The 26,642-nt window shown below is 35.4% G+C and overlaps 1 protein-coding gene across 6 annotated transcripts; it reads right to left on the reverse strand.

The window, feature by feature from the left end:
• Positions 1 to 4,529: 4,529 nt before the first annotated feature.
• On the reverse strand, positions 4,530 to 26,559 carry LOC109050872 (tyrosine-protein kinase Fes/Fps). Of its 6 annotated transcripts, none has more exons than XM_019068428.2 (21): positions 26,337 to 26,559; positions 25,328 to 25,409; positions 25,018 to 25,257; positions 24,332 to 24,505; positions 22,198 to 22,294; positions 19,421 to 19,604; positions 18,813 to 18,950; positions 17,196 to 17,315; positions 16,032 to 16,154; positions 15,069 to 15,258; positions 13,404 to 13,484; positions 13,083 to 13,319; positions 12,865 to 12,987; positions 12,309 to 12,362; positions 12,072 to 12,190; positions 11,897 to 11,991; positions 9,472 to 9,595; positions 8,866 to 9,023; positions 6,361 to 6,492; positions 6,154 to 6,279; positions 4,530 to 5,267 (listed from the first exon to the last, which is right to left on the reverse strand). In XM_019068428.2, coding segments are annotated over exons 3-21 (2,502 nt in total). In that variant the 5' UTR covers positions 25,243 to 25,257; positions 25,328 to 25,409; positions 26,337 to 26,559; the 3' UTR covers positions 4,530 to 5,265. The 6 variants fall into 6 exon arrangements, with proteins under 6 accessions (XP_018923973.2, XP_042583171.1, XP_042583170.1 ...); XM_042727237.1 differs by lacking the exon at positions 4,530 to 5,267 and adding an exon at positions 25,551 to 25,666 and having other exon boundaries at positions 5,734 to 6,279; positions 25,018 to 25,254; XM_042727236.1 differs by lacking the exon at positions 4,530 to 5,267 and adding an exon at positions 25,551 to 25,666 and having other exon boundaries at positions 5,734 to 6,279; positions 26,337 to 26,558.
• Positions 26,560 to 26,642: the final 83 nt, after the last annotated feature.

Genomic DNA, 26,642 nt, shown 5'->3' on the forward strand with positions numbered 1-26,642 from the left:
ATATGCATGCACATGACGTCAACCTTTTTACAAATTCACATTTTTGTTGCTTACATAGATATGATACAGGCATCATGTTCAATAGCTTGTGTCTTAAGGCCCCCAAAACAGAGTTATTGAAGACACCTAAAGTTCACAAACAGAATCACTGAAGGAGAAAAGGGTAAATTATTGGTTACCATTATAGTGGTCAGTGTTTGCTTTAATTGGGCTCTTGACCCTTAATATTTTAAACATTTTTTGGTTGCTGTAGTTGTGATACAGCAGACAGACAAGCCAAGAAGGAAATGAGATCCGGTGGTGTTATTTGTTTTGACATCATCATTTGATCCGGGTTTCTGACTTGGGTGTGTCTTATCAAGTTCTTATAAGTTATTATAAGTTCTGGTATTTTCAGCATAATCCAAGAAATTCTTAGAAGCACTTCTGATCAAAACCTTGGTAAAAAGGAAAAGAGTCTTTCATTTAGGCACACGGACATCAAGAATCAGCCTGAGAACCTCAACAATGGTGACCATTCAAAAAGCATGTTGCACTGCATTTTGGGTGCCACCAATCAAAACTCATTTATGGCTCCCATCATGCTTTGCAGCATGAATAAATTATAAGCAACATTTTTTTAGTAGTTTGTTTTGTGATGCTTAAGTTCATCTGTTTATCTGAATATGCTGTTTGTCACCGTTCTTGATGTCACTGTGTGCCAAAAGAAAGTTCCCCTCCCCCCTATATTTTTTTAATCAGAATTCTTAAACTCTAGATTATACTGAAAATTCCAGGTCTTTTATTGTTGAATCACAGGGCTGCTATAATGAATGTTAATTTAACTCAGATATTCAGGTAAAACAAAGATTATGTAAAAGCATAACCAACACCACCTGATCATCTTTTCTCTTAGCTTGTCTAGCCGTTATAATTGAGTTACAACAACAATACAAAATGTAATATTAAAACATCAAGGGTCAAGAACCCAACTAAAGCAAACACTGACCATAATGGTAACCAATAATTTACCCTTTTCTCATTCAGTGATTCTGTTCGTGAACTTTAGGTGTCTTGGGGGTATATATATATATAACTGAATAGAGTGCAAGTCTATATATATATATATATATATATATATATATATATATATATATATATATATAACTGAATAGAGTGCAAGTCTAAAAGTCAAAAAAAAAATGATTTGTAGTTATATATATATATATATATATATATATATATATATATATATATATATATATATATATATATATATATATATATATATATGTGTGTGTATAAAGAATATATATATGCATGCTGACCTGGATTTGCTGAAGTGGTGCTGGGATAATTGCTATGGCTCTGGGCTGGTAATGCAAATGTAACAGGTTCACTCATCATTAAGGCTGGCCTGTGAACTTTAGAGGAGCTCTGAGGGAATTCTGTCACTGTGATATGCAAAGTGGTGAAAATTAAGTCTCTGCTCCTCCTCTACACTAATTTTACATGCAGTTTCACACGTTTTTCACACGTCTGATCAGTGCAGAGCTTGGCTTTTGTTGTGTTCCTGTCATTGTGATTTTTTATTTACAGAAACTCTGAGTGACAATATGTTAAAAAAATGAAATAAAATAAATCCCATTATTACAGTTGTTTCAAGAACTAAATGCATTTCAGGGTTTATACTTTTATGACAAATTAATTTACATGACATATTCCAGTCATTTATGATTTCAGAAAAGGCATTTAATTTTGTTTTTGTTTTTTTTGAGAAAGCATTTTTTTTTTTTTTTTTTACATAACTAGAAAAATTCAAATTTATTCTATGTTTAATTTCATTTAGTAAATGCTTTCATCTAAAGCGAATTACAAATGAGGAATACAACGAGCAATTAATCAGAAATATGATGAATAAATATTCATTCTAGAAATTTAGATGACTTTTTCAAGTCTGAAATTCACACTTTTCCCTGGATTTTAACCCAGGGTCTTGTAAGAACTGGGTCCTGACAGTTCTAGTAAGAAATTTGTCTTGATTTTTAGCTGTTTCAGATTATTTTAAAGCTTTTTTTGTCTTATTTTATGACAAAATAACAGTTTCCACTCAGAAATTGCTACTGGCAAGAAGTCGAAAGACTAAAATAATATTTTCTTGTAAAACTTTTTTTTTTGTATCCGACCTACAGTACAGCAAACTTATCTGTGATATGATTCAGAATGACTATATGTCCAATTTATTAAGCAGCATTTTCAATTGCATTTGAACAAAAACAGCCAATCAAAGGTCATTTGAAACATATCTATCTAAAACACTGAAAGAATTTGCTATAGGCACTTCCACCCAATTCTTTGGAGAAAGGTGCCCTGCTACATGCCTGACAGGCTCATGAGGTCTTAACCCGCTGTAAGGCTGATCATCCTGTCAAGACTTTTAGTGGGGAACAATTCATTAATGTACCCTTCAAACTCATGTCATATCTTAAAGGAACTGTTCACCCAAAAAATGAAAATGTGATGAGAATTTACTCACCCTCAGACCAGCCAAGATACAGATGAATTTGTTTCTTCATTAGAACAATGAGATTTGGATAAATGTAGCATTACATCACTTACTCACCAGTGGATCCTCTGCGGTGAATGGGTGCCGTCAGAATGAGAGTCCAAACAGCTGATAAAAACATCACAATAATCCACAAGTAATCCACACCATTCCAGTCCATCAATTTATGTCTTGTGAAACAAAAAGCTGAGTTTATAAGAAACAAGTTAATCATTAAGATGTTTTAAAGTTTAAACCATTGCTTCCAGCTAAAATATGAGTCCTCTATCCATAATATTGCTTTTTCTAGTGAAAAATGTATCTAGTCTGAATCAGGAGAAATTAATGCACAGTTTATAAGCAAAAACAATTTTAAACCATTTTAAACAAATATGCTGGTGGATTTTGATGTCAAGAGGACAACAGGGGATGAACTTTAATAGACTTTCAGTAGCAAAAGCATTAGGATCATGGACTCATATCTTGGCCAGAAGTGGTTTAAAGTTAAAACACCTTAATGATGGATTTGTTTCTTTAAAAACCCACAGCGTTTCACTTCACTTCCCCGGCCTCTCCACTTACCTTTGGGGGCAGCTGTGGCCTAATGGTTAGAGAGTTGGACTTGTAACCCGAAGGTCGCAGGTTTGAGTCTTGGTGCTGGCAGGAGTTGTAGGTGGGGGTTAATGAACAGCGCTCTCTTCCACCCTCAATACCCATGGCTGAAGTGCCCTTGAGCAAGGCACTGAACCCCCAGCTGCTGCTCCCAGGGTGCTGGATATATAGCTGCCCACTGCTCCGGGTGTGTGTTCACGGTGTGTTCACTTCTCACTGCTGTGTGTGTGCACTTGGATGGGTTAAATGCAGACCACCAATTCCGAGTATGGGTTACCATACTTGGCAAATGTCACGACTTTCACAAGATGTTAATTGATGGACTGGAGTGGTGTGGGTTACTTGTGGATTATTGTGATGTTTTTATCATGTGTTTGGACTCTCATTCTGACGGCACCCATTCACTGCATTGGTGAGCAAGTGATGAAATGCTACATTTCTCAAACCTTTCAGCAAATTTTCAGTTTTGGGTGAACCATTCCTTTAACTGTGGTGGTTATGTAAACCCTAACCCACATGGCAGGGAGTGTCGTGAGGAAGCAAGCGCTCCATGCGGGAACACCCGCAGGCCTTTCAAACGGTATTTGTTGCAATGTGCGGCTATGTCACGACATGTCTCAGCTGACACTCAACATGTCACACTGGCATGCTGTTTAACGCATCAGGATCAACAGTGTCATGCTATCAGAACACTGATGACGTCTTTAAGGCACCATAAATTAAGTTTGGGATTTCTGTGTCAAATACACTGCAAAGCAATTTTAAAAGACAAAAAGGAGGAAAAGCACAATTATTCACCCATCTTTAATAATCACAGAACTCAATCTTCATTTATCTCATCACATAACTAAAGCATTGATTATGCTGTGCCAAGAAAGCCTGATATAAATCAGAATGCTTTTATTCTGACTGTCGAGCATGTGGAAATAGTTTCATTCAAGATGCTGGCTCGTTGTTCCTCAAATATGTGCCACTGTCTCCAAATGTTTCACACATGGTTGAACTTTAAATATTTGGAAAAATATTTTTTTAAATTTAAAGTCCATAAAATACACTGTTTACAAAAAGTATTTAGGCATTTAATCCACACTTAATTTACGATCTTCACTGCAAAGATAGAATATCTAACTTGAACTAACCTGACCTCTCTAAGCATTTTTTGCAGTGCTGTTTAAACAAGCTGACAAGGTTCATCACATGAACTAGGACTGTAATTATAGAATTAGCATTTAAAACCTAACATATGCCTTTTTGGCAGATGTTTTGCTAAATGCATAAATAAATGCATGGCTTGATATTTTGTTATTCAATGTTATAGTACATTGCATTTGTGCAGACTGCAGTATGAATTTTCAAAACAATGATTTTTCACTGAATACAGTTTACAAGCATATTAGTTTTTTTCATACATCACACTTTATTAATCCATATTGAGCTTATTTTATACAACCTTAAAAACACTCAAATAATGATTTTATAAAGTTTAAATGAGCAGAGAGTGCACTGACATTGTATGATGTTTTCTTAAGATTATAGCAATGTTCTGGACCCACATTTAATAGGCTGAGCTTGGATTATCTGTGACTTGTCCCAATAATCACTTTTTTAGGCAACACTGATCTTGGATCAGCAGAAATGAAAAAGTGTCATATGATAGCACAAAAAATATCATGCAATCAGTTTCTGTCATGCAAAGGGTTAAAGCCTTGTGCAGGTTGGTCTGTGAGTCATATGTCATGTGTCATATCTTCTCCTTTGTCTCATTTATGCCCAGGGCAGATAAGACACATGAACAGACAGACACGCCTATTCACACCTGTGTGCCTCAGAGTCCTGCTGTGCATTAAGCTTCAGGAACATTGTTTATGGAATTTAACTTAAGAGTAAATTCAAAGTTATGTGACAAAACTGCAGCACTGCAGGATCAACGCGTGTCAGTAATACAGCTCACTGCATGATGGATTTAAGACCTGTTTACCCCAACAGCCAAATGAATATTTGTTGGAGTGGAAAAAAAAGCTAAATTCCTTCTCAGAAGGTGATGTAAGGATATGCTACCATTGAAAAGTTTGCATTTGGTTCAGTTTTGTAAATTTTTAACGTCTTATGCTCACCCAAACTGGATTTATTTCTGAAAAAAAAAAAAAAATACAGTTAAACTGTAATATTGTGAAATATTTACACAATTTAAAATAACTGTTTTCTATTGGAATATGTTGTAAAATGTAATTTATTCCTGTTATGCAAAGCTGAATTTTCCGTATTATTACTCCAGTCTGCAGTGTCACATGATCCTTCAGAAATCATTCTAATGCTGATTTGCTGCTCAAGAAACATTTATTATAATTATCAATTTAGAAAACATTTGTTCTGCTTAATATTTCGGTGAAAGAACAGCATTATTTAAAAAAGAAAAAAAATTGTAATATTATACAGTAAATGATATTGCGGTGACTTGATTAATCTAAATGTGTACTAGCTCAATAAAAGTCGTTATTATTAATAACTGTTATTACATTTATTTACAGTATTTCCATGCTATAAACAGTAACCATACAGATTTTTGTTCATGTTGTCATGTGTCATCTGCAAAAAAATAATTATAATAATAATAATTTATTCATTTATATTCATAAAATAATTTATTCATAAAACCATTTGAAAGGCCACATTGCACAGCATTCAGTAGTATGTACATAAAATCAAACATCCTTAATTATAATCTGCTCTTATTAACATTACTCAGTCAGAAGGCACTGATGGTGCATTTTACTGTATATGCAGATTTGCTTTTTACAACCGTGGCACACAAATTAAAAAAATAATCTTTGCTTTGTCCTCATCATAAGACAAGCTGTACTTACATTTGAGCATGTGTGACCATGTGTGTGTATGTGTGTGTGTGTGTGTGTATGTGTGTGTGTGTGTGTGTGTGTGTGTGTGTGTGTGTGTGTGTGTGTGTGTGTGTGTGTGTGTGTGTGTGTGTGTGTGTGTGTGTGTGTGTGCGTTTTACTGACATAAAGCATACAGATCTGCCTTTAGTTTGCGAAATGAGGGTCGATTTCTCGGATCGTACTGCCAGCACTGACACATGAGGGCATAGATTTCACCAGGACAGTTATTTGGGGCCGGCATACGATATCCTAAACACAAAAACAAGACTTATATACAACACTCGCTTTGCAAACAGGCAATAAAATTTCAGTTTTATGCATGTGAAGTACCTCTCTCCACCTCGTCTCTGGTCTGTTGATTATTCATGTTATGCGGGATGGTATATGGTGTGACTCCTCTGGAGAAGGTCTCCCACAGCAGCACTCCGAAACTCCACACATCACTCTCTGTGGTGTATCGCCCTGATGAACCAGCAGAGGACAGTACTGAGACACAAAGTCCTCAGTCAGGGCCAGTCAAACACAATGCAGGCTAGGTCAGGATACACATAGTGCCTCATACCTGTCTGGCAGGATAGTCTAGAACAGGGTTTCCCAAATTGGGGTTGGTGAGGGAACTGCAGGGGGTTTGTGAGTTAATGAAATGCTAATAATCAAATTGAATGTAACATACGGCTGCACAATTAATTGAAATAAAACTAAATAAATTGTGATATAGCTTAGTGACTATCAAATCAAAGGCTACAATTAAATTAGTACATAGTCTTTTGCACTGCTAAGGTTTACAACATTTCACCAGCATTCTGTCAAAACAAAAACGTGAAAATTTTAAATGGAAGAATTTAAGACAAATCTCAGTATTAATAACAGTGTAAATAAAATAATTATTAGGCCTATAAATATCAGCATTGTAAAAACATTTTACTGTTATTCATTTAGTACTGGGAATCAGAATTTCTTTTTACACATACTTCTACCACTTATTTACAATTCATTTGTTAATTATTTTATTTGTCCAGGTTTTTGCAGTACTCAATCGAAAGTTGAAACTATTCATCATTTGTAAATGTTTATAAATGTTTACTATTAAACATTTAGTATCTTTATGGGAATTCGACTTTTAGCTTTTTATAAAAGGTGATCAGTTATTAGTATTTGTATTCTTTTTAAGGCAAAAATAACGACTGCACATAACAGCAACAACAACAACATTTTAAGAGAAAACCTTAGTGTTTACTGATTACAGATTTATGATAAAATACGAGGTTGCATTTTATTTTAAAATAGCTAAATGTCAACTAAATCTCACTGTGGGGAAGTCGTGGCCTAGTGGTTAGAGAGTTTGACTCCTAACCCTAAGGTTGTGGGTTTGAGTCTCAGGCCGGCAATACCATGACTGAGGTGCCCTTGAGCAAGGCCCACAACTGCTCTGGGTGTGTGTTCACGGTGTGTGTGTGTTCACTGCTGTGTGTGTGCACTGATGGGTTAAATGCAGAGCACGAATTCTGAGTATGGGTCACCATACTTGGTTGTATGTCACGTCATTCACTCACTCACTCACTCACTATTAGTAGACTGTTAGATTTGGGTTAGGGTTAGTAGAATAAACCGGCATGTACTGTACTTGCAAAGTCACCTATAGTCAGTAAAAGGTCTGTTGGGGAAACATCAAAAAGCGTTAGTAGATATTAAGCAGAGTAGTCAAACTAGTAGTCAAAATACTTTTCAGTCATTATTCAATGTTCAAGTTTATAAGTAAACATTTACAAGCACATCACCTCGCACAGACGTATTTCTCTCTCTCTTTTCATCATCTAACTATTGATGTTAAACAATGTATAATGTTTGTTAATGATTTATAAATGAAAGTGATTATAAAGTGTTACTGCTAATGTAACTTTTTTATTAAACTTATTTTATTCTAACAATTTATAACCATTTTTAATCTAAACATATTTAAGTTTTTTATTATAATAATTATGACAATAATAATAATATAACATTAACAATATATAGATAGATATAATATATTTAAAAAAATAAGAAAAATCTAAAGAAAATATGTTTTTTTAAGCTTACATGGTTCAAAGATGAAAAAAGGTTTAAACATAAAAACAATAAGTGTACTACTGCTTTAAATTGATGTTTTTCCCCAATTAAAAAAAAAAAAAAATCTGTTTAATTTAATTGCAATTATGTTTTCGTTTTATTATGAGCAAAAAATAAATATCATACATTTTCCCCTGATTTACAGAAGACACCCACTAAAATGTCATTCATTGTAACAATATTGTTAGACATATTTACAAAGAAAAAAAATTATGACATTACTTTTACCGCAAATAATAATTAATTGTTATTTAAAAAAAAAAAATACAATTTGCCGCTATCCTAGGTTTTGCCCACTTTTTTAATAATTTAAAACACAATAAAATGTAATATGCTCCCTTCTTCTTTTATATATTGTCAGAATAGTCAGAATAAGCATGTTGTTTGAATTTTTACATAAATATTGTGTTACACTGAATGACAATGTAACATTATTTCAACCAGATTTTGACATTTTATTCTTCAAAAACTTATTTGAAACTTTAAAAGTAGACACTTTGCTTACTTTTAATGTGCTTTTTTGTGGACACTTTTGTAAATTTCTTTCGATGCGGACATCTTAACGTCTTTGACCCACATGTATTTCTTACTTGGCGTAAGAACCATGAACCTGTGCATATGATTGGATTATATTATTGAAATATTACCTTAAAATCTCAGGGGGTACTTAAATCAAATATTTTACGTCTAAGGGGTTCATCTAACAAAACAGTGGTCGAGTATTACCGTAATTGAGGGCTTCTGGTGCTGTCCACTTGACTGGGATCTGTTTCATTCCTCCTGCAGCAGAATAAACCCCATCCTGCTCCTGCCGAGACATACCGAAATCACTGATCTTCACCACGCTCTCCTCACCGACGAGACAGTTACGGGCAGCCAGATCTCTGGAGACGGGGAGAATTAGAGAGGTTTATTGTAGGTTGTTCTAAAATAATATTTAAAAGCACAGAAAGAGTCCTGAAGGAGACAAAAATAATACAAGCTAACAAATAAAAAGAAAGTACAGGAATGACAGACAGAGAAACAGAAAGTACGCTGGCTGTATGGGAACTCAATTCTCTCTCTCAGCCACTATCAGATGAAGCAGTGAGGTTTCATTTCCTCTCAGCTCATTACCCCGAAATCTTCCCATGGGGCACTGCTCGTAAACCGCTGGTAAAGAGACTTAAACATAATGGTGAAATACCTTGAGCCTACTTATTAGATTCAATAAAAACCAGCTGTGAGCTCTTTAGGAGGTCTGCTAGAGCTTCATGGATCCACTATAGTTTCTCAGCATTGATCCTAAGATCTTGTGCGCTATATCACTAGATTTCATCGTCAACTGCTCACCGATGAATGCACTTCTTGCTTTCCAGGTATGCCATGCCAGACGCCACATTCTCTGCCATCTTGATCAGCATCTTGGTCTTCAGGTTGTGGCCTTCTGTGCGCAGAAAGGTTAGAAAGTCCCCTCCTGCCAGCAAAATCGGAATAGAACATCATATGATAAATTATTTAAAATGTATTCAGTTAAAAATATAATATCAATTAGTTAAATAAATATTAAATAAATAAAGGTTTCTTTGTGACAGAAACGATTTCCTTTGTTAACTTTTTCTATGTAAATGATATTAAATTAAATAAATACACTGTTTCTTTATTTTATAACTGTAATCATTTATTATTCATTAAATTTAACAAATATTTCATTATAAAAATAATATATCATCAATAATGTTCTTTCATGAATGTTTCTAAGTAATTTTTTATAAATAAACAATTAAATACATTAATATTTCATAGTTTCAACATTTTAATAATAAATGAATAACTTAAAAATACAAACCCGATTCCAAAAAAGTTGGGACACTGTACAAATTGTTAATTAAAAACATAATGCAATGATGTGGAAGTTTTAAATTTCAATATTTTATTCAGAATACAACATAGATGACATATCAAATGTTTAAACTGACAAAAGTGTATCATTTTAAGGGAAAAATAAGTTGATTTTAAATTTCATGGCATCAACACATCTCAAAAAAATTGGGACAAGGCCATGTTTACCACTGTGTGGCATCCCCTCTTCTTTTTATAACAGTCTGTAAACGTCTGGGGACTGAGGAGACAAGTTGCTCAAGTTTAGAAATAGGAATGTTGTCCCATTCTTGTCTAATACAGGCTTCTAGTTGCTCAACTGTCTTAGGTCTTCTTTGTCACATCTTCCTCTTTATGATGCGCCAAATGTTTTCTATGGGTGAAAGATCTGGACTGCAGGCTGTCCATTTCAGTACCCGGATCCTTCTTCTACGCAGCCATGATGTTGTAATTGATGCAGTATGTGGTCTGGCGTTGTCATGTTGGAAAATGCAAGGTCTTCCCTGAAAGAGACGAAATCTGGATGGGAGCATATGTTGTTCTAGAACTTGGATATACCTTTCAGCATTGATGGTGCCTTTCCAGATGTGTAAGCTGCCCGTGCCACACGCACTCATGCAACCGCATACCATCAGAGATGCAGGCTTCTGAACTGAGCGCTGATAACAACTTGGGTTGTCCTTGTCCTCTTTAGTCCGGATGACATGGCATCCCAGTTTTCCAAAAAGAACTTCAAATTTTGATTCGTCTGACCACAGAACAGTTTTCCACAGTCACTTTGCCACAGTCCATTTTAAATGAGCCTTGGCCCAGAGAAAACGCCTGCGCTTCTGGATCATGTTTAGATATGGCTTCTTTTTTGACCTATAGAGTTTTAGCCGGCAACAGCGAATGGCACGGTGGATTGTGTTCACCGACAATGTTTTCTGGAAGTATTCCTAAGCCCATGTTGTGATTTCCATTACAGTAGCATTCCTGTATGTGATGCAGTGCCGTCTAAGGGCCCGAAGATCACAGGCATCCAGTATGGTTTTCTGGCCTTGACCTTTACGCACAGAGATTGTTCCAGATTCTCTGAATCTTTGAATGATATTATGCACTATAGATGATGATAACTTCAAACTCTTTGAAATTTTTCTCTTGAGAAATTCCTTTCTGATATTGCTCCACTATTTTTCGCCGCAGCATTGGGGGAATTGGTGATCCTCTGCCCATCTTGACTTCTGAGAGACACTGCCACTCTGAGAGGCTCTTTTTATACCCAATCATGTTGCCAATTGACCTAACAAGTTGCCTTTTGGTCCTCCAGCTGTTCCTTATATGTACATTTAACTTTTCCGGCCTCTTATTGCTACCTGTCCCAACTTTTTTGGAATGTGTAGCTCTCCTGAAACCCAAAATGAGCCAATATTTGGCATGACATTTCAAAATGTCTCACTTTCAACATTTGATATGTTATCTATATTCTATTGTGAATAAAATATAAGTTTTGTTATCATCATTTGCATTTATCATCAAGATTTGTAAATTATTCCATTCCTTTTTTACTCACAATTTATACAGCGTCCCAACTTTTTTGGAATCGGGTTTGTACAATTTATTGATGATAATGATGACCATTGTACACCATATGATTTTTTTTTACATATGTTTGTTCTTCAATTTATCATATGAGCACTACATTAGGATCACTTGGAAAATATGACACACGTGTGTCATGTGGACTGTGTTTATGGTGCTTTTTTTTTGGAGCTTAATTTAAATAATGTTCACCTTTTGCGTTACATGGAAGAAAGACAGTCATACAGGTTTGAAACAACATGAGAACGGTAAAGGATGATTTATTTTTTGGACGCGCTACTCCTTTAAATGATTTTTAATAAAATCTTAGATGAACCTTGCACCAGCTCCATGATGATATATATTGGCTGTTTTTGTGTGCAGACGCCGATTAGCTTCACTATGTTTGGATGGTCGTACTGCTTTAGGATCCTGGGATAGAAATGGAGAGATGTTTAGTTAAATGAGAATGCTATGTGAGAGAATGTGTGTCATTAAGTGTCTACACAAACCTGGCCTCCATTAGGAACTTGTTCTTGTGTTCTGCAGGCAGATTCTCTCTGCAGGCTTTCACAGCGACTGGAGTATTGTCTGAATGCAGGCGCCCACTGAACACCTCACCGAAGTTACCCTGATAACATCCAAACATTACAATCAGCAACATTATGAACCAGAAAAATAGGTTGACAAGTTATTTAAAATCTTTGCTGAAATCCTTTCATCAGTCTTTTTTATATAACACTGCTTACCCGACCGATGCTCTGTCCAAGAATGACATCATCATGTTCCAACACCCACTTATCCTAAAAAACACCCCACAAAATGAATTCATCTTAAGTATGCATCATCATATTGACTCAGATTGACTCATATTGATTCACAACAGTGGTCAGTCGATAAAGATTTAATGATCAATGCCCATATCTAGAGACCACTCTCTTAACAGAAACACAAATATGAACTTTTAACTATTGAAAAGGTTAGAAAAGGTTCATAATAGTGGAAAAAAGCTAAAACTAGTTCATTTATGAACTTCTTGTAGGTGGACTATATAGAATTCAAATAAATATATATTGTACAGTATTAAATATTGTAATATTTTAATAGTAAACTTAACTGGTATATTTGAATGTGGACACAAAGGGGAGCTAACACTTCTCTTTTTTAATAGTTTTGTTAACTATACCACTACTGTAGAACATTGGCTGTGGCAATAAAATAAATGTGAACGTTTTAAAAGTAAAGATGTGTAGTTTAGGTAACACTGTTTTTTAAGGTGAGACTGATTTGGGATCAGTGATAAACCTTAATGATGGGTCTCTTCAGCACAATGTCTGTCCTCTTTGTGACGGTTTGATGGGAGCTGATGAGGTGTTTTATTAGCAGTGGTACAGAGATAAATCCATCACCGTCAAGACGATACACACCCTAAACACACACATAAACATGCATAGAATCGCTTTACAGTTAACCCCGGCACACATCATGTACTGGCACAAATATCACCTATAAAACACACTCACATCTGCACTCTGAATGAGGAAGTGCCTGCACTGGCCGCCCCAGTGCACAGACAGCACGTATTCTTGTTTGCCCTGGCTTTCTCGTACCAGGAAGTCGCCATCATTCTTCAGTAGTTCCTGCACCTCCAGACGGGGGATGGCACCGTGATACCAGCTCTGCTGGGTCAAGGGTTTCTCCACCTCAGGCACCGGTGCCAGGGCGGGGGGAACCTGGTGAGATGTATAAAACACACTACTCTACAGGAAGAAGTTGCAGATACAGCAATGAGCAGAGAGCAGGGAGGAGGTGAGAGAGGAAGACTGCCACTAACAGACACCAACCGTATACTTGGGCTTGAACAAGCCGCTGAGATGGCTCACGATTACATCCATGTTGAGGAGCTTATGGTCTTTATCACGCTCCTGCAAGAAACAAACAATGAATAATACAATAGCATGACAAATAAAACTGTACATTTATTAAAAACCTCTCGTAATTCAGTCCATCATTGATCATAGTATAGCATATATAATTTAGCATTTTATTTATCTTAGTTCCTTATTTAATTTATTTAGTTTATTTATGATGTTAACACATTTTTAATTATTTTCTTATTATATTATATTATATTATATTATATTATATTATATTATATTATATTATATTATATTATATATTGGACCTGTTATTTTTATATTAATGCACCCTAATGTATGTATATACATAATGTTTTATTATATATATAATTTATTAATTACATTGTATCATATTTATTTTATATTTAGTTATATCAATTTATTATATGAATTATATTCTTTTATATTTTATTATTATTTTAATTTATTAATTACATTTGTTTTTGCAAAAAAATGAATATATATATATATAATTATTGCTAATGCTTCTGAAGTGTTCACATTTTTACAATGACAATAAACCTTCTACACATAATTACATTTTTTTTTTGCAAATAAATAAGTAGGGAATATTATATTCTACCTCTTTTAAAAAAAGAAAACTGAAGAGAATATATATATATATATATATATATATATAGAAAGTTTAAGAAGCTTCTTGTTTTTACAATGACAATAAACTGTATTATACGTGAAATTATAGAAATTCACATATCTGTTTGGAAAACAGTTAAATCAGAAGATAAGCTAAACAAACTGCCAAATGATGATTTACAGTGGTATCATGTCTCGGTCTTGTGATGTATGCTTGAGAAACAACCATATTCAGAAAGGTCAACCAGAAGCGTGCGAGTAAGTCCTGGTAGTTCAGAGTCAACAAGGTTGTGTAATTCTCATATTTCAAAACCAATGTAACAGCATGACTGGCTTAGATACTTTTACATTGCATTTAATGACACTGCATTTTACAGCTTTGAAGCCACTTGATTCTTTAGGGTCCATTTCATGTTTTTCATTTTATCTACAGTCCACAAGTCTCTTTCCACTTGAAAGGAAGTTCAGAAAGTTACAGTATATTTTCATACACTACAACAATGAACTTTTATTTTAAAAGGCAACAAAATTGATTTCTCATGATGTTATTACTCCATTAACCTGCAAGTAAACATGTTTTAAAAGTAAAGATATGTAGTTTAGGTAACACTTTATTTTAAGATGTTCTTGTTACACATGTTACATGTTACATGTACTTACTATTATAATAACAATAAATTATGCAGAATTAAATGCAAGTAACCCTAATCCTAACCCTAACCATACAGCTAGTACATGTATTTAATTAATATTACTCAGTACTTAAATATATAATTGCACCGCAACAAGGACACCTTAAAATAAAGTGTAACCATAGTTTATATAATACAGCTGGATAGATTTGCTTGTTCTGAAGAATGGAAAATCCCAGGTTTAGTCTAAGCTATCCTGAAACCTTTCCGACAAGTCAAGCACTACTGAAGTCCGCAAAGCAGATGTATTTTAGGAAGAACTGAAGCTCTCAGGACAGATTTATTTTGATGAGAGTGGACTCACTGAGTTGCTGGATGTGACAGATATCCGATCATCATCCAGGCCTATAGGTGGAGCCTCCTTGCTTCCCAGAGTCTCAAGTTTATCGGCCAGAAGCCTCCGCTGGGCCTCCAGGCGAGCTCGAGCCACCATGGACAGAACTACCTGCTGTCTGCTGTCCTCCAGAGCATTACGCTTACTGAACTGATACACCCTACAAAAACAATCCGAGAAGAACAAGCTCACATTTGTGTAAACAGAGGTGAGAATTTTGTGAAATCTGAATGTTCTTATTGATTTTAAATGATTTGATTAGATTTTTATAAGAACTTGCTGCCCTGTATTATTGATGTATCACTTTTATTTTATAAACTAGATCATGAAATATTTGATATTTCAATTCTCAAATATGTTTAAGTACATGTGTTTTTTTTTTGTGATTTCAATATTTTTATAAAGATCATGTTGGTTGATCAGTAACCTACGGTGAATGACAGAGTAAGGGCCTGTTGAATTTACAACACATACTGTACATTGGTTCAGTCCACTTCTCCGTAAAGGGACTGTTCAACTTAAAAATTTAAATTTTGTCATCATTTATGCATCCCTTAACCAATCAGAATGAAGCATTCCAAGGAGTCATAAGACCCAGGGCTTTATGCAGTATCACTTTATATGAATTCATGTCTCAATCACACATCAGAACACACTTTTAATTTCTAATGCAATAATGGATATTAAACATTAATACTAAACATGATGTCAAGGGTTAAAGTACAGTAGGGGTAAGTAAAAGATTTGAATCTACTAGGAGCCTCACTGTTGGTTGCTCTAGAGGAACTGAATTGTGACTTTGGATAAAACATTTGCAAAATGTTTACTTGCCTAAGAAGATGTAGAAACTTCCTCTTAAAAATCTACTTGGCATTTGAATTGCAAATCTAGAGCAGAGGAGTTCAGACATGTAAGGAGAGTTCACAGGCTCACCTCTGGCCTGTGTTTCCAGAGCCCTCCTCATTCTGCAGATCCAGCTCCAGCTGGTTGACGATGGCCTGCTGAGAACCAAGAGTACTAGCGAGACCCAGGAGCTCCTCCTCCACAGCGGTGAGCCTTGAAAAAAAAAAATAAAAAAAAAAATAGAGAAGCCGTGAGAGTGCAAGATGAGTTGTGATGAAACAGAAGATAGTCAAATGCTGAGGGCCAGTAACCCTGAGTTACACATTATATGAGGAAATATGTGTGTATCTCTTGTCAACTTAAACATTTTTCCAGTTGCAAAACATAAGTATACAGTGCATAAACTGTAAACTACTGTTGATAGGTTTGGGATTGGTAAGATTTTTCTTAAAATTCTCTTATGCTCAACAAGGCTGCATGTATATGATAAAAAAAAAACAGTAATACTGTAAAAATAGTATAACTTAAAATGACAGTTTTCTATCTTAATATATTTTAAAATGTAATTTATTCCTGTGATGCATCTCTGAATTTTCAGCATCATTACTCCAGTCTTCAGTGTCACATGATCCTTCAGAAATCCTTCTAGTATGCTGATTTGTTGCTTAAGAAAAATTTCTTATTATTATCAATGTTGAAAACAGATGTGCTGATTAATATTTTTGTGGAAACCATGATAAATGTTCAACAGAACCTTATTTATTTGAAAACTTTTTTTTTGTAAGAATGTTAAAATCTCTGTTGTCACATTTGAACAATTGAATGCATCCTTGCTGAATAAAAGTCTAATTTCTTTGGAAAAAAAAATCACAAACTTTTTAACAGTAGTGCATACATAACATTAGTTAATAGCTTTCAAAAAACATTGTTGTAGGAAACAGTATAATGAGTTGGGGTGTTCTGCTTTAAGAATGAATTTTAGTTGAAAAAAAAAATTATTATCTGGTTCCTAATTAGCTCAAGACGATGCCTTATGGCCAACACACACAAAACAACAATAACAAATAATGAACTGAAAAGGAAACAGGCTATGGAAAAAAAACACAAATGAAAAAAAAAAAAAGAAATGTTCACATGATGGTTTCAGAAGCAATAACAAGGCTTCTGAGAGTTCTGATTTCACTTCTACCTTTCTATGACATTTTTGCTTTCACTATGCTGTACAGCGGTGTGCAGAAAGAAGAAGCAGCTCACCGATGCTGGATTCCCTCTACTGTGAGCTCATTGAGCTTCAGATCTTCAGGCTTCAGATCTTCAGCATCCTCCAACAAACTGCCATCAAACTCCACACTTGCAGGAACCTCTCCTCTCGACCTGCACATGCACATACATACTGATTCTCTGTATGTATGTACTGTACATGTGGAAATTGACAATAAAGCAGACTTGACTTGACTTGACTTGATGCAGAGACATGGACCAGACAGAAGCCTGACTATCCTTTAAAAGGTGTGTTAACATGAAAGCATCTGCAGGCCCGAGCATAATATCAAACACAATATTCATTAGGAAAAAATGCAGGGCGGAACTTGATTTTATCCATCATGATTTTATTGGTGGCTATGATGTTATTAGTTATATTACAATGCATGCAAGGCCTTAAAATTTGAGCAGTGTTGTAACTACATTATTATGCAGTAAACACATCTGCATTCTCTATTGACATACGTTCAAACACAATTGTGACTTTTCTCAAGCAACATATAAATAATATTTATTTACAAACTTTTTTTTCTTAAATCATTTATGCATTTATAATTACATGCAAATATTTAATTATATTATAGTAGATGTTTGATCCGTGACCATTTATTTTCAGAGGACTCTTAAAAGCTTGAAATTGACGTATTTTATATTATTAGTTACAGACTTTCACTTTACAGCTAATGCACCAGCAGGACAGTTGCTAATGAAAGGCTTGAAACTGTGAGAAACTGTTTGATCTCACATGGCACAACACATTTTCATTCTCTACTGACAGACATGCACATTGGGACCAATTTATATTTATATAAATATATATATATATATATATATATATATATATATATATATATATATATATATATATATATATATATATAAAACAGATTTATTCCCAAACTATCTATTTATTTGTTTGTTCATTCATTCATTCATTCATTCATATATAATTCTATGCAAAATTTAATTTGTGTTTAGTGGTATAGAACCACTGTGGTTTACTTTACTCCATCTGAGATGGGTGGTAATAGTGAGAGCTGGTGTGTTTGTGCATGCGGACATGCATGTGCGTGCATGTCTGTAATGGGCCGTGTGAAAGTGTGAGAGTGCGTGTGATTGCGTGCGATAAGGTTTTCTCTTTTTTATTGTATCTACTCTGTTGTTCTTCTGTTCTATGTTGTTGGACATGATCCTGAGGACCCCCATGAAAACGAGATGTTTCATCTCATGGGGTTGATCCTCTAATAAATGTTTATAAATAAATAAATAAATAAATTACACTATTCTAGACATTTTGCCAGTGAGCATTTATTTTTGGAGGGCTCTTAAAAGCTTGAACTGGACCTATTTTATGTTATTTGTTGCAGACGTTCATGCAGCAAGTCATGCACCAGCAGCATAGTTGCTAATAATGAAAGCCCTCAACTTCTTTTCTTTACATCTATTATGAAAGTAAAGAGGGCCCATTTGATTTCATGTTGACTTTAAGAGATGAGAATAAATTACACAGAGGATAAACAAGCAAGTTAGTATGCAACATCCCTTGTTCCTGGTGCAGGATCCCATTGCATTCAACAAAACCTGGGAACAAAAGTGAAAGATATTTACCTGTTCTGTTGTATGAAGTTCTCATACTCTCTCTGTGGCTGGATGGCTTTCAGGGCATTGGCCATTTCAGTGTGAACACTAACCACCTCATCATGAAGCACGCTAGACAGATCGAAATACTCCTGTAGAATCTCCTTCCTAAGAAAACAACATGCCACATCAGTTATGTGTGTTTTCCCACGCAAGACACAGCAAACCTACTTCTTCTTTTTTACTAACTGTAACTGTATATGTCTATGTACAGCGCATGTGAGAAGTAAACAGACATATCATCCATTTAAAAAGCAGAAGTCACAGTGGGGAAAGTTGTCAGCTCTTAAAAATAAAGCAATGAGTAATTAGACCAGTAAGTAATCACCTAGCAGGAACCACAATTTAGAAACTAATATAAAATCTATTTGATACTGTACTTACTATACTTAGGTAAACTATACTTAGAGCAGATTATTTTTAAGAAAATGAAGATTACATTATATTACCTACCACTGTCATGATAAATAGAAATAAAATCAAATGGCAGAAAGAATCTAAAACCATAAAGACCCATGCTAACTACTATGATTTCACAGTATACGGTTATAGTGATGATATTATTAATGTTGACTCACAGAATAAGCACCATTTCCTCCTGCAGCGTCTGCAGGGCTCCTAGTAGGGCAGGCTGGCTTTGGCCGTAGTGGAGTTGGTGATGCACCTGCGCGGCCTTCACCGACAGCACATATTCATTGTGGTGCTCATGCAGTTTCAGAGTGGCTTTGATGTAGCGCTCCTTCGCTTTCTCACGTTCTTTGTCTGTACAAAAGACCATCCACAAATACACATGAACATCTAGGAGAAAGATGTACAGCTGTGCATCAGGTACAAAAGCCTATGCAACCCTATATATATCACGTCTATATGTATATATTTAATTTCTGTTTTGTGTTTTTGTTCAGTTATATAGCCCACGTTTCCACTGTCTTTGTCTAGCTTTGTTCTACGTAACCCACTGTTTTGTGTTGCTTCATATTCATGTTAAGTCAAGTCTCAGTTTATTTACATAAACTGCACATGGGTTCAGCAAACTTGCTTTCACTGGATATTACAGAAAGCTGTTAAACATGAACCCAGCAGTCCGTCTTCTTCCTCTTCGTCATTGAGGAGTTTGTGGAGGATTTTTGTGGACTGTGTCTTTTAGTAGATTTTAATGACACTACTCTTAAAGGCCATTTTTTGTTTTGGTCTAACAGAAGAAATATGACCCTAATCTCTGAGGGTCTTCAGTCCAGTCTGCTCTGTTGAGGTGGTCTTCTGATCTCCCTTGGTGGTCTCCAGCTCCACCCTGATACTTTATGGTTGCTCCAAGTCCCAAGTCTTCTACTGCTCCAGAGTCTGCCGTTAAGCCCAACGTTTACTTCAGTCTTGTACGTGTATGCTAGTGTATGCACACAGTCGATTGTGCAGCCTTTCAATTTAATAGCGGACACGAATGCAGGCAGTCGACATGCGCTCTAGAAAGCTTCATCTTAGTTCAATGTCTGCTCTGTTTTACTACAGAAGTTATGAGCAATAAAACATTTATTTTAAACTCTTTTAAACTAAAGTTGTGGCTCTCTCATAACCCTCCTAACCAAGTGCTTGCCAGTGCAGCTGTCTGTTGTTGTTGTTGTAGTCTCTGCTATTTTGATGTCTCTTTAGTTTCATTTTGTACTGTGAAACAGCAGCCTGGGCCAGTGTTGCCACCTTGTGGAACAATTGATTAGTGCAAAACCAAGTCCACTCTCCTGGAATTTTGGGTGGGGGTCATGTTAGGTCATCTTTAGTTCTAGAACTACAGAACCTGAACCGCTCTTGGGGTACCATGCAGAGGCTGATCCAGAACAGCCAGGAGTGGAGGACTTTTGTTGCTGCCCTACATGCCAAAGGCATAATGTTTAGTAAGTAAGAATGTTAGGGCATCTGGAGCCACCCTTAGAGGGAGGGACATGTCATGTCTGTTTTGTGTTTTTGTTCAGTTAATGTTTTCATGTCTTTTATTTTGACATTCTCACGGTCATGCTTCCTGATTGTCATGTGTTTCCCTGGCTCCTCTTGTGATCTTGCAATGTGCTAAGCTTGTCCATGAGTCACGTTCTGACTGGTTGTTCTGGTCATGTGTTTCTCTGTTCTCTTTTGTCATTGGTTCATTGTCTGATTGTTCACAGGCCTTCTTTGTTTAGTGATTAGTCCTTGTGTATATATAGCCCTCATGTTTTCATTGTCTTTGTCTAGTTTTGTTCTGCGTTAACCCGCTGTTTGGCAAGTTGTTTCATGTTCATGCCAAATCAAGTCTCTGTTTATCTTGTATTTGTTTGTGCTTTGGATTTAAATAAATTGCACATGGGATCAACAAACTCTCCTTTAGTGGACTTAATCTTAATAGATATATAATTGCTATAAAATAATGAAATACTCACACCACAGGTCAAAAACTACAGTTTGGGGTCAGTAAGATTAAAAAAATAATAATAATAATTAATACTTTTATTCAGCAAGGATGCATTAAATTGATCAAAGTGATAAAGACATTTATAATGGGATAAGGATTTTTACTTCAAAATAAATGCTGTTATTTAGAATTTTCTATTATCAAAGACAACTGTTTTCATCACTGATATACTACTACTACTACTACTAAGTTTCTTGAGCAGCAGATGACTTCTGAATGACTTATGGAGTGTCATTTGACAATGAAAACTGGCCTAATAGCTGCTAAAAATTCATCTTTGTCATCACAGAAATAAATGACTTTTTAAAACTTATTAACATAGAAAACAACTTTTTTTTTAAATTGTAAACATATTCCTCAATTTTACTGTTTTTATTTTAGACCAAATAAATGCAGCATTGGTGAGCATAAGACCCCAATGTTTTGAAAAATAGTGTACTTCTCAAGTGCTATATTTGCTCATTTAGATCAGCAAGCCATCAAACCATCTGCTGTAACCACTAAGTGCTTTAAAGGCTATGATACACATCATGGGCAGCTCAGTTCAATAATGCCTTCTAAACTGCAAATATACAGCATCTGTAATTTATCTTTCATGTACTGCAAAAAGTGCTCTGCTGAGCATTCACACTAAGGTCACTGGGGAAACCACATTTAGTTTCTCTTGTTTCCTCTGTAAGAGGAAACTATGTTACATCTTTGTGACCTGAGAAACACATCTTGGTCTAAAGACTGGTTTTTCTGCTCTTGGCCAAGTAGACAAATGCCTTGTTTACACATAATATCATAAAACCATTCAGTGTTTAAACATTATTGTACGTCTATCTGTTCAGAACAGAGTACACAATTCACAGTAAAAAAGTGCAAGAAAAAGTGGCCAGACTTTTTAGAGAACTAGGCAGCAGTGAGGCTTCTTACCTTTGCTTGCTTCCTGGTACTTTCTTTTGGCCTGTGTCGCGTCCCGTACTAGCTGTCTGTAACTGGACTTGAGCCGGTCCAGCTCAGTTTGGGTGACCTAACCTTACACAACAGGACAAAAAAAAAAACCAATCAAAAAACCAGGTTGGTGCATCAAAGTGAAAGGACGAGGAGTAAAAACTCAATGCTGACAATCAATTTAACATGTTACTAGCCAGCTTTAGATATAAGGTTGAATATGTATGATATTAAGCAAATAATAGTTTTAAACACCTCCAGGCTAAACAAAAGTAATGTAAATAATGATTTATTTGCTGCAGTAGTAACTTCCTATACACTCTTAAAAATAAAGGTGCTTCAAAAGTTTCTTAAAGTGATGCCATAGAAGAACCATTCAGTCAAAGGTTCTTTAAAGAACCATCTCTTTTATACCTTTTTGTAATCTGAAGAACCTTCTTTCACCACAAAGAATCTTTTGTGAAACAGAAAGGTTCTTCAGATGTTAAAGGTTCTTTATGGAACCATTCAGACGAAAAGGTTCTTCTATGGCATCGTCAAGCACCTTTATTTTTGAGAGTGTATCTGTGAATGCAAGCTGTGCACTCGATCAAACTACTGTGTTTTGGTGCAAATTCAAGCCAAAGCTATACTGTGTCCAACATGGGCAGGTTGCCTGACAAAACTACTGAATGTGAAATAAAATAATCACGTAGCGTCACCACTTAATTTCCGATATAAATTCTGGTTCCTGATGTAAACCGTTTCAACTGTATCTTCGCCCATAAACAAACTGACAGACAGACTGATAGAGCTGATAAGATTCACTAGAAACAGTGCTCTAAAAAGTATTTTTTCCCGCTTCCTGATGTTTGTCAGTGTGCAAGCTTGCGGCATTAAACCATTCAAGAATTCACAGAAACTATCTGAAGATCAACTGGAAACTAATGCTTGAGTTATAATTAACTCAAAGAGATTGAAGCAAAAATAAGCTTCAGAAGAGAGCGGCAAAGCAGAAACTGCTGCTATGTTTATTAAGGAAATAAAATGAGCACAAAAAGAAGAGCTGCTTGATGGCTTATCACTTACATTTCCTCTATCTAATTTAGATTCTACCAAAAATCTAAACACACAAAGCCAAATAGGAGATAATTATAGATGTTCTGATGAAACAGAAACAGGTGCAGATTTCTATTTCAAATAAATTTCAACTTCTGAGGTGCTTTTGTTTTGAACTTTGAACTTCCTATTCATCAAAGAATCCTGAAAAAATATCAATTTATTATGGTTTTCATTAAAAAAAAAAATTAAGCAGCACAACTGTTTCCAACATTGATAATAATAAGAAATGTTTATTGGGCAGCAAGTCAGTATATTAGAATGATTTCTAAAGGATCATGTGACACTGAAGACTGGAGTAATGATGCTGAAAGTTTAGCTTTGCATCACAGAAATAGATTACATTTTAAAATATATCAAAACAGTAAACAGTTATTTTAAATTGAAATAATATTTCACTATATTACTGTTTTTACTGTACTTTTTTGATCAAATAAATGCTAAGAATCTTGATAATCATAAGAGACTGTTTTCAAAACCAAAAAAAAAAGCTCTTACCAACCCCAAACAGTAGTGTATATGCGAATAAAAACACATCTTGGAAACTATGAAAATCAATTCAAATATATGCATACTTCATTATTCACACACATATTTCCTCAATTACTGTGTAACTAAATATTACTGGCTCTCAGCATTGTGACTATCTTCTACTGCAACACAACTCGAATGGTAGCATTGCTAATGAAAATTTCTCATGGTAAATAGGTATGTTTGCAGTGTTGCAAAAGACTTTCAGTTTGAGATACACTCTTAAAAATAAGATTCCAAAAGGGGGGTTTGACTGTGATTCTATTAGTTCCTCAAAGAACCTTCAGTTCTTAAAAGAACCATTTTTTTTCTTGGTATGCAGAATATTTCAGAATCTAAAGAATGTTTATCCACTATAAAGAACCCGAAAAGATTTAATGGATGTTAAAGGTTCTTCATGGAACCACCGATGACAATAGGGAACCTTTATTGTTTAGAGTGTAATGTGTAACTAATTGTGTGAGAGTTATGTGTGTGTGGCGCTGACCCTGCACAGCTCCAGGTTGAGAAGGTTCCACTGTTCCCCGTAAGTCTTTCTCAGCTGCTGCTTGTCCCGGGTGAGGAGGGTGAGTTTGCTGAGGGGTCCCACCATCAGGTCCTCCGAGTGCTTGCGCATGATACGACTGAGGCTCTCCGTCTGACTGACGAGCACATTCCACGACTGTGAGAAAGAAAATAAAGTTTTAGGATGCAGGCATTGAAAATGTGAATGTATGATCATATTTGATTGTGGTTCATGCACCTCTCAAGTGAAAGCAACAATAATAATAATAAAAAAAAAAATACTTGCATTCTGAATGTTTGAGAATTGCATGCGCTGAGAAAATAAAGCAATTTTAGGCCTGTTCATGCCCTATGCTCAGTTAGAGGTTTTAGCATCATTGTAGAGTCTAAACAGATGGAAGGTCTAGAAAGTCTAGAATATCATAGAAAGCCTGAGGGCTTTTGGCAGCAGGTTTTAGATTGTTACAGTGCAATTTCCCATTTCAGAAACAAGGCACTTTCTATGCCTTGAAGCGTGGAAAGTAAGGATTCAGACTCAGCACAGATCATTTTAAGATGGATGCATCATCTAAATGCATTAAAATCTGTAATATAAATTGGAATCAATCACTGGAAATTCAAAACACAAGTCTTCGGAAACTTAATAGCTGCTAAGGAGATCCTTCCAACCTTATTGAACTGGCTGATGTAGTCGAGACCTCCTCCGGGCTGAGATCCTTCCAGCTTCTCAACAATGGCTGACATCTGATGCAGCTGCACGGAGAACTCGCGATCGCTCTTGGCCCTCTGCGTCATCCATTTCTTCATTACCTCCATCAAACGCAGCTCAGAGTCTTGTAGTTTTATTAGAGCGGCGTGACCCTGAGGGCACCACAGGTCCTCCGCGAAGCCCATACCTGCAGCACGCTACTACAGCAAAATGTGTTATTATCAGTTACCAAGTAGCCAAAAATAATAACTAATAGTCAAAATTACCTACAGTGTGTATCTATCAGCAGCAGCAGTATTTTGGTCGAAGGAACTTTCTGGTCAGATCAGAAAGAAACACCACAAACCAAGATCTACCAAAAGAGGAAGAATATTATAGACTTCTAAAATGCTTTAAATGTGCATTTCATCACATCACTGAAGCCTTTTGTGTGCCTGTTGCAAAAAAGGATTGCAATAAATGTGGGAGTTTTCAGAAGCTTTCATTTCCTCACCGGCAATTTAAGACAAGAAGGGGATGTTGTCTATAATCACCACTTCCCATATGGCAAGGGCACATCAAATGTGAAAGATTATTTAATAGCAAACAGCTCAGTCATAAGGAAATGTTCTGAAATGCCAAAAAGTTAATGATTTACTAAACATAAGATCTACTTTGTGTACAGCAGTAAACAAAACAGTGATCTAGAATTATAATTCCAGCTCAGTTGTAAACCACTATAGGCATACTTGAACTGAACTAGCTATTAGCTACATATACTTCTTATTAGATACATATAAACTTTAAAATTACACAAACAACATGGGAACATGAGTATGGGAACTAAAGTTAAACATATATAACATATGTTAAAAACTTTATATAAAGACCTAGTGCGCTTTATTATTTTTTAAAGCAAAAAGCAACTCATTATATTGATTTCCATATGAAATGTATTTTCCACAGCCCGTTTTTGTTTGTGTAGCTACTGTATTGACCCATTACAGAAATTAATATAAAATAGATAAATACGTAAAAAAATAAATAAATCCAGATGTTCAAAAATTAAAACAAAAAAATTCCATAACACTTAATAAATTAATTGTTTATTGTTTTAAGGAGATGGCGTCGTGACGTCACCGAGCGTTTCTTCTACATGCCAGCAACATTATTTTATAATGATAAACTATATTCTTAAATAAATCAAACAATCAGACATCCTTAAATAGACCGACCATATAACACCAGAGCTCCGAATATTTCACATATAGTCGAGACATGAAAATGTGTGAATTCTCACCTCAGATGTGTCTGGCGCAGAGAAACGCGCCTCAGGGAGACAGGAGCAGGTAATTCTCCATTATAATAAAGCGACAAGAAGAAGGAGCGCGTCGAAACCGTAAGCACTGGAGAGAGAGAGACAGACGAGCTCTTGTGATGACAGCGGCGGATCCAGAGCGCAAACCAGGAAGAGTCCGGCAGGCGAGACGCAGACTCACTCTATTCAACACGATGCACAACACAACACTGACCCTGTTATTTAATTAACCCCGTCTGCTATGAATTCAGCCTACATATACACTCATATTTGTATTAAAATATGATT

Source organism: Cyprinus carpio, chromosome B7 (assembly GCF_018340385.1).
Source record: "Cyprinus carpio isolate SPL01 chromosome B7, ASM1834038v1, whole genome shotgun sequence".
In the NCBI taxonomy this organism is placed as follows: Eukaryota; Metazoa; Chordata; class Actinopteri; order Cypriniformes; family Cyprinidae; genus Cyprinus; species Cyprinus carpio.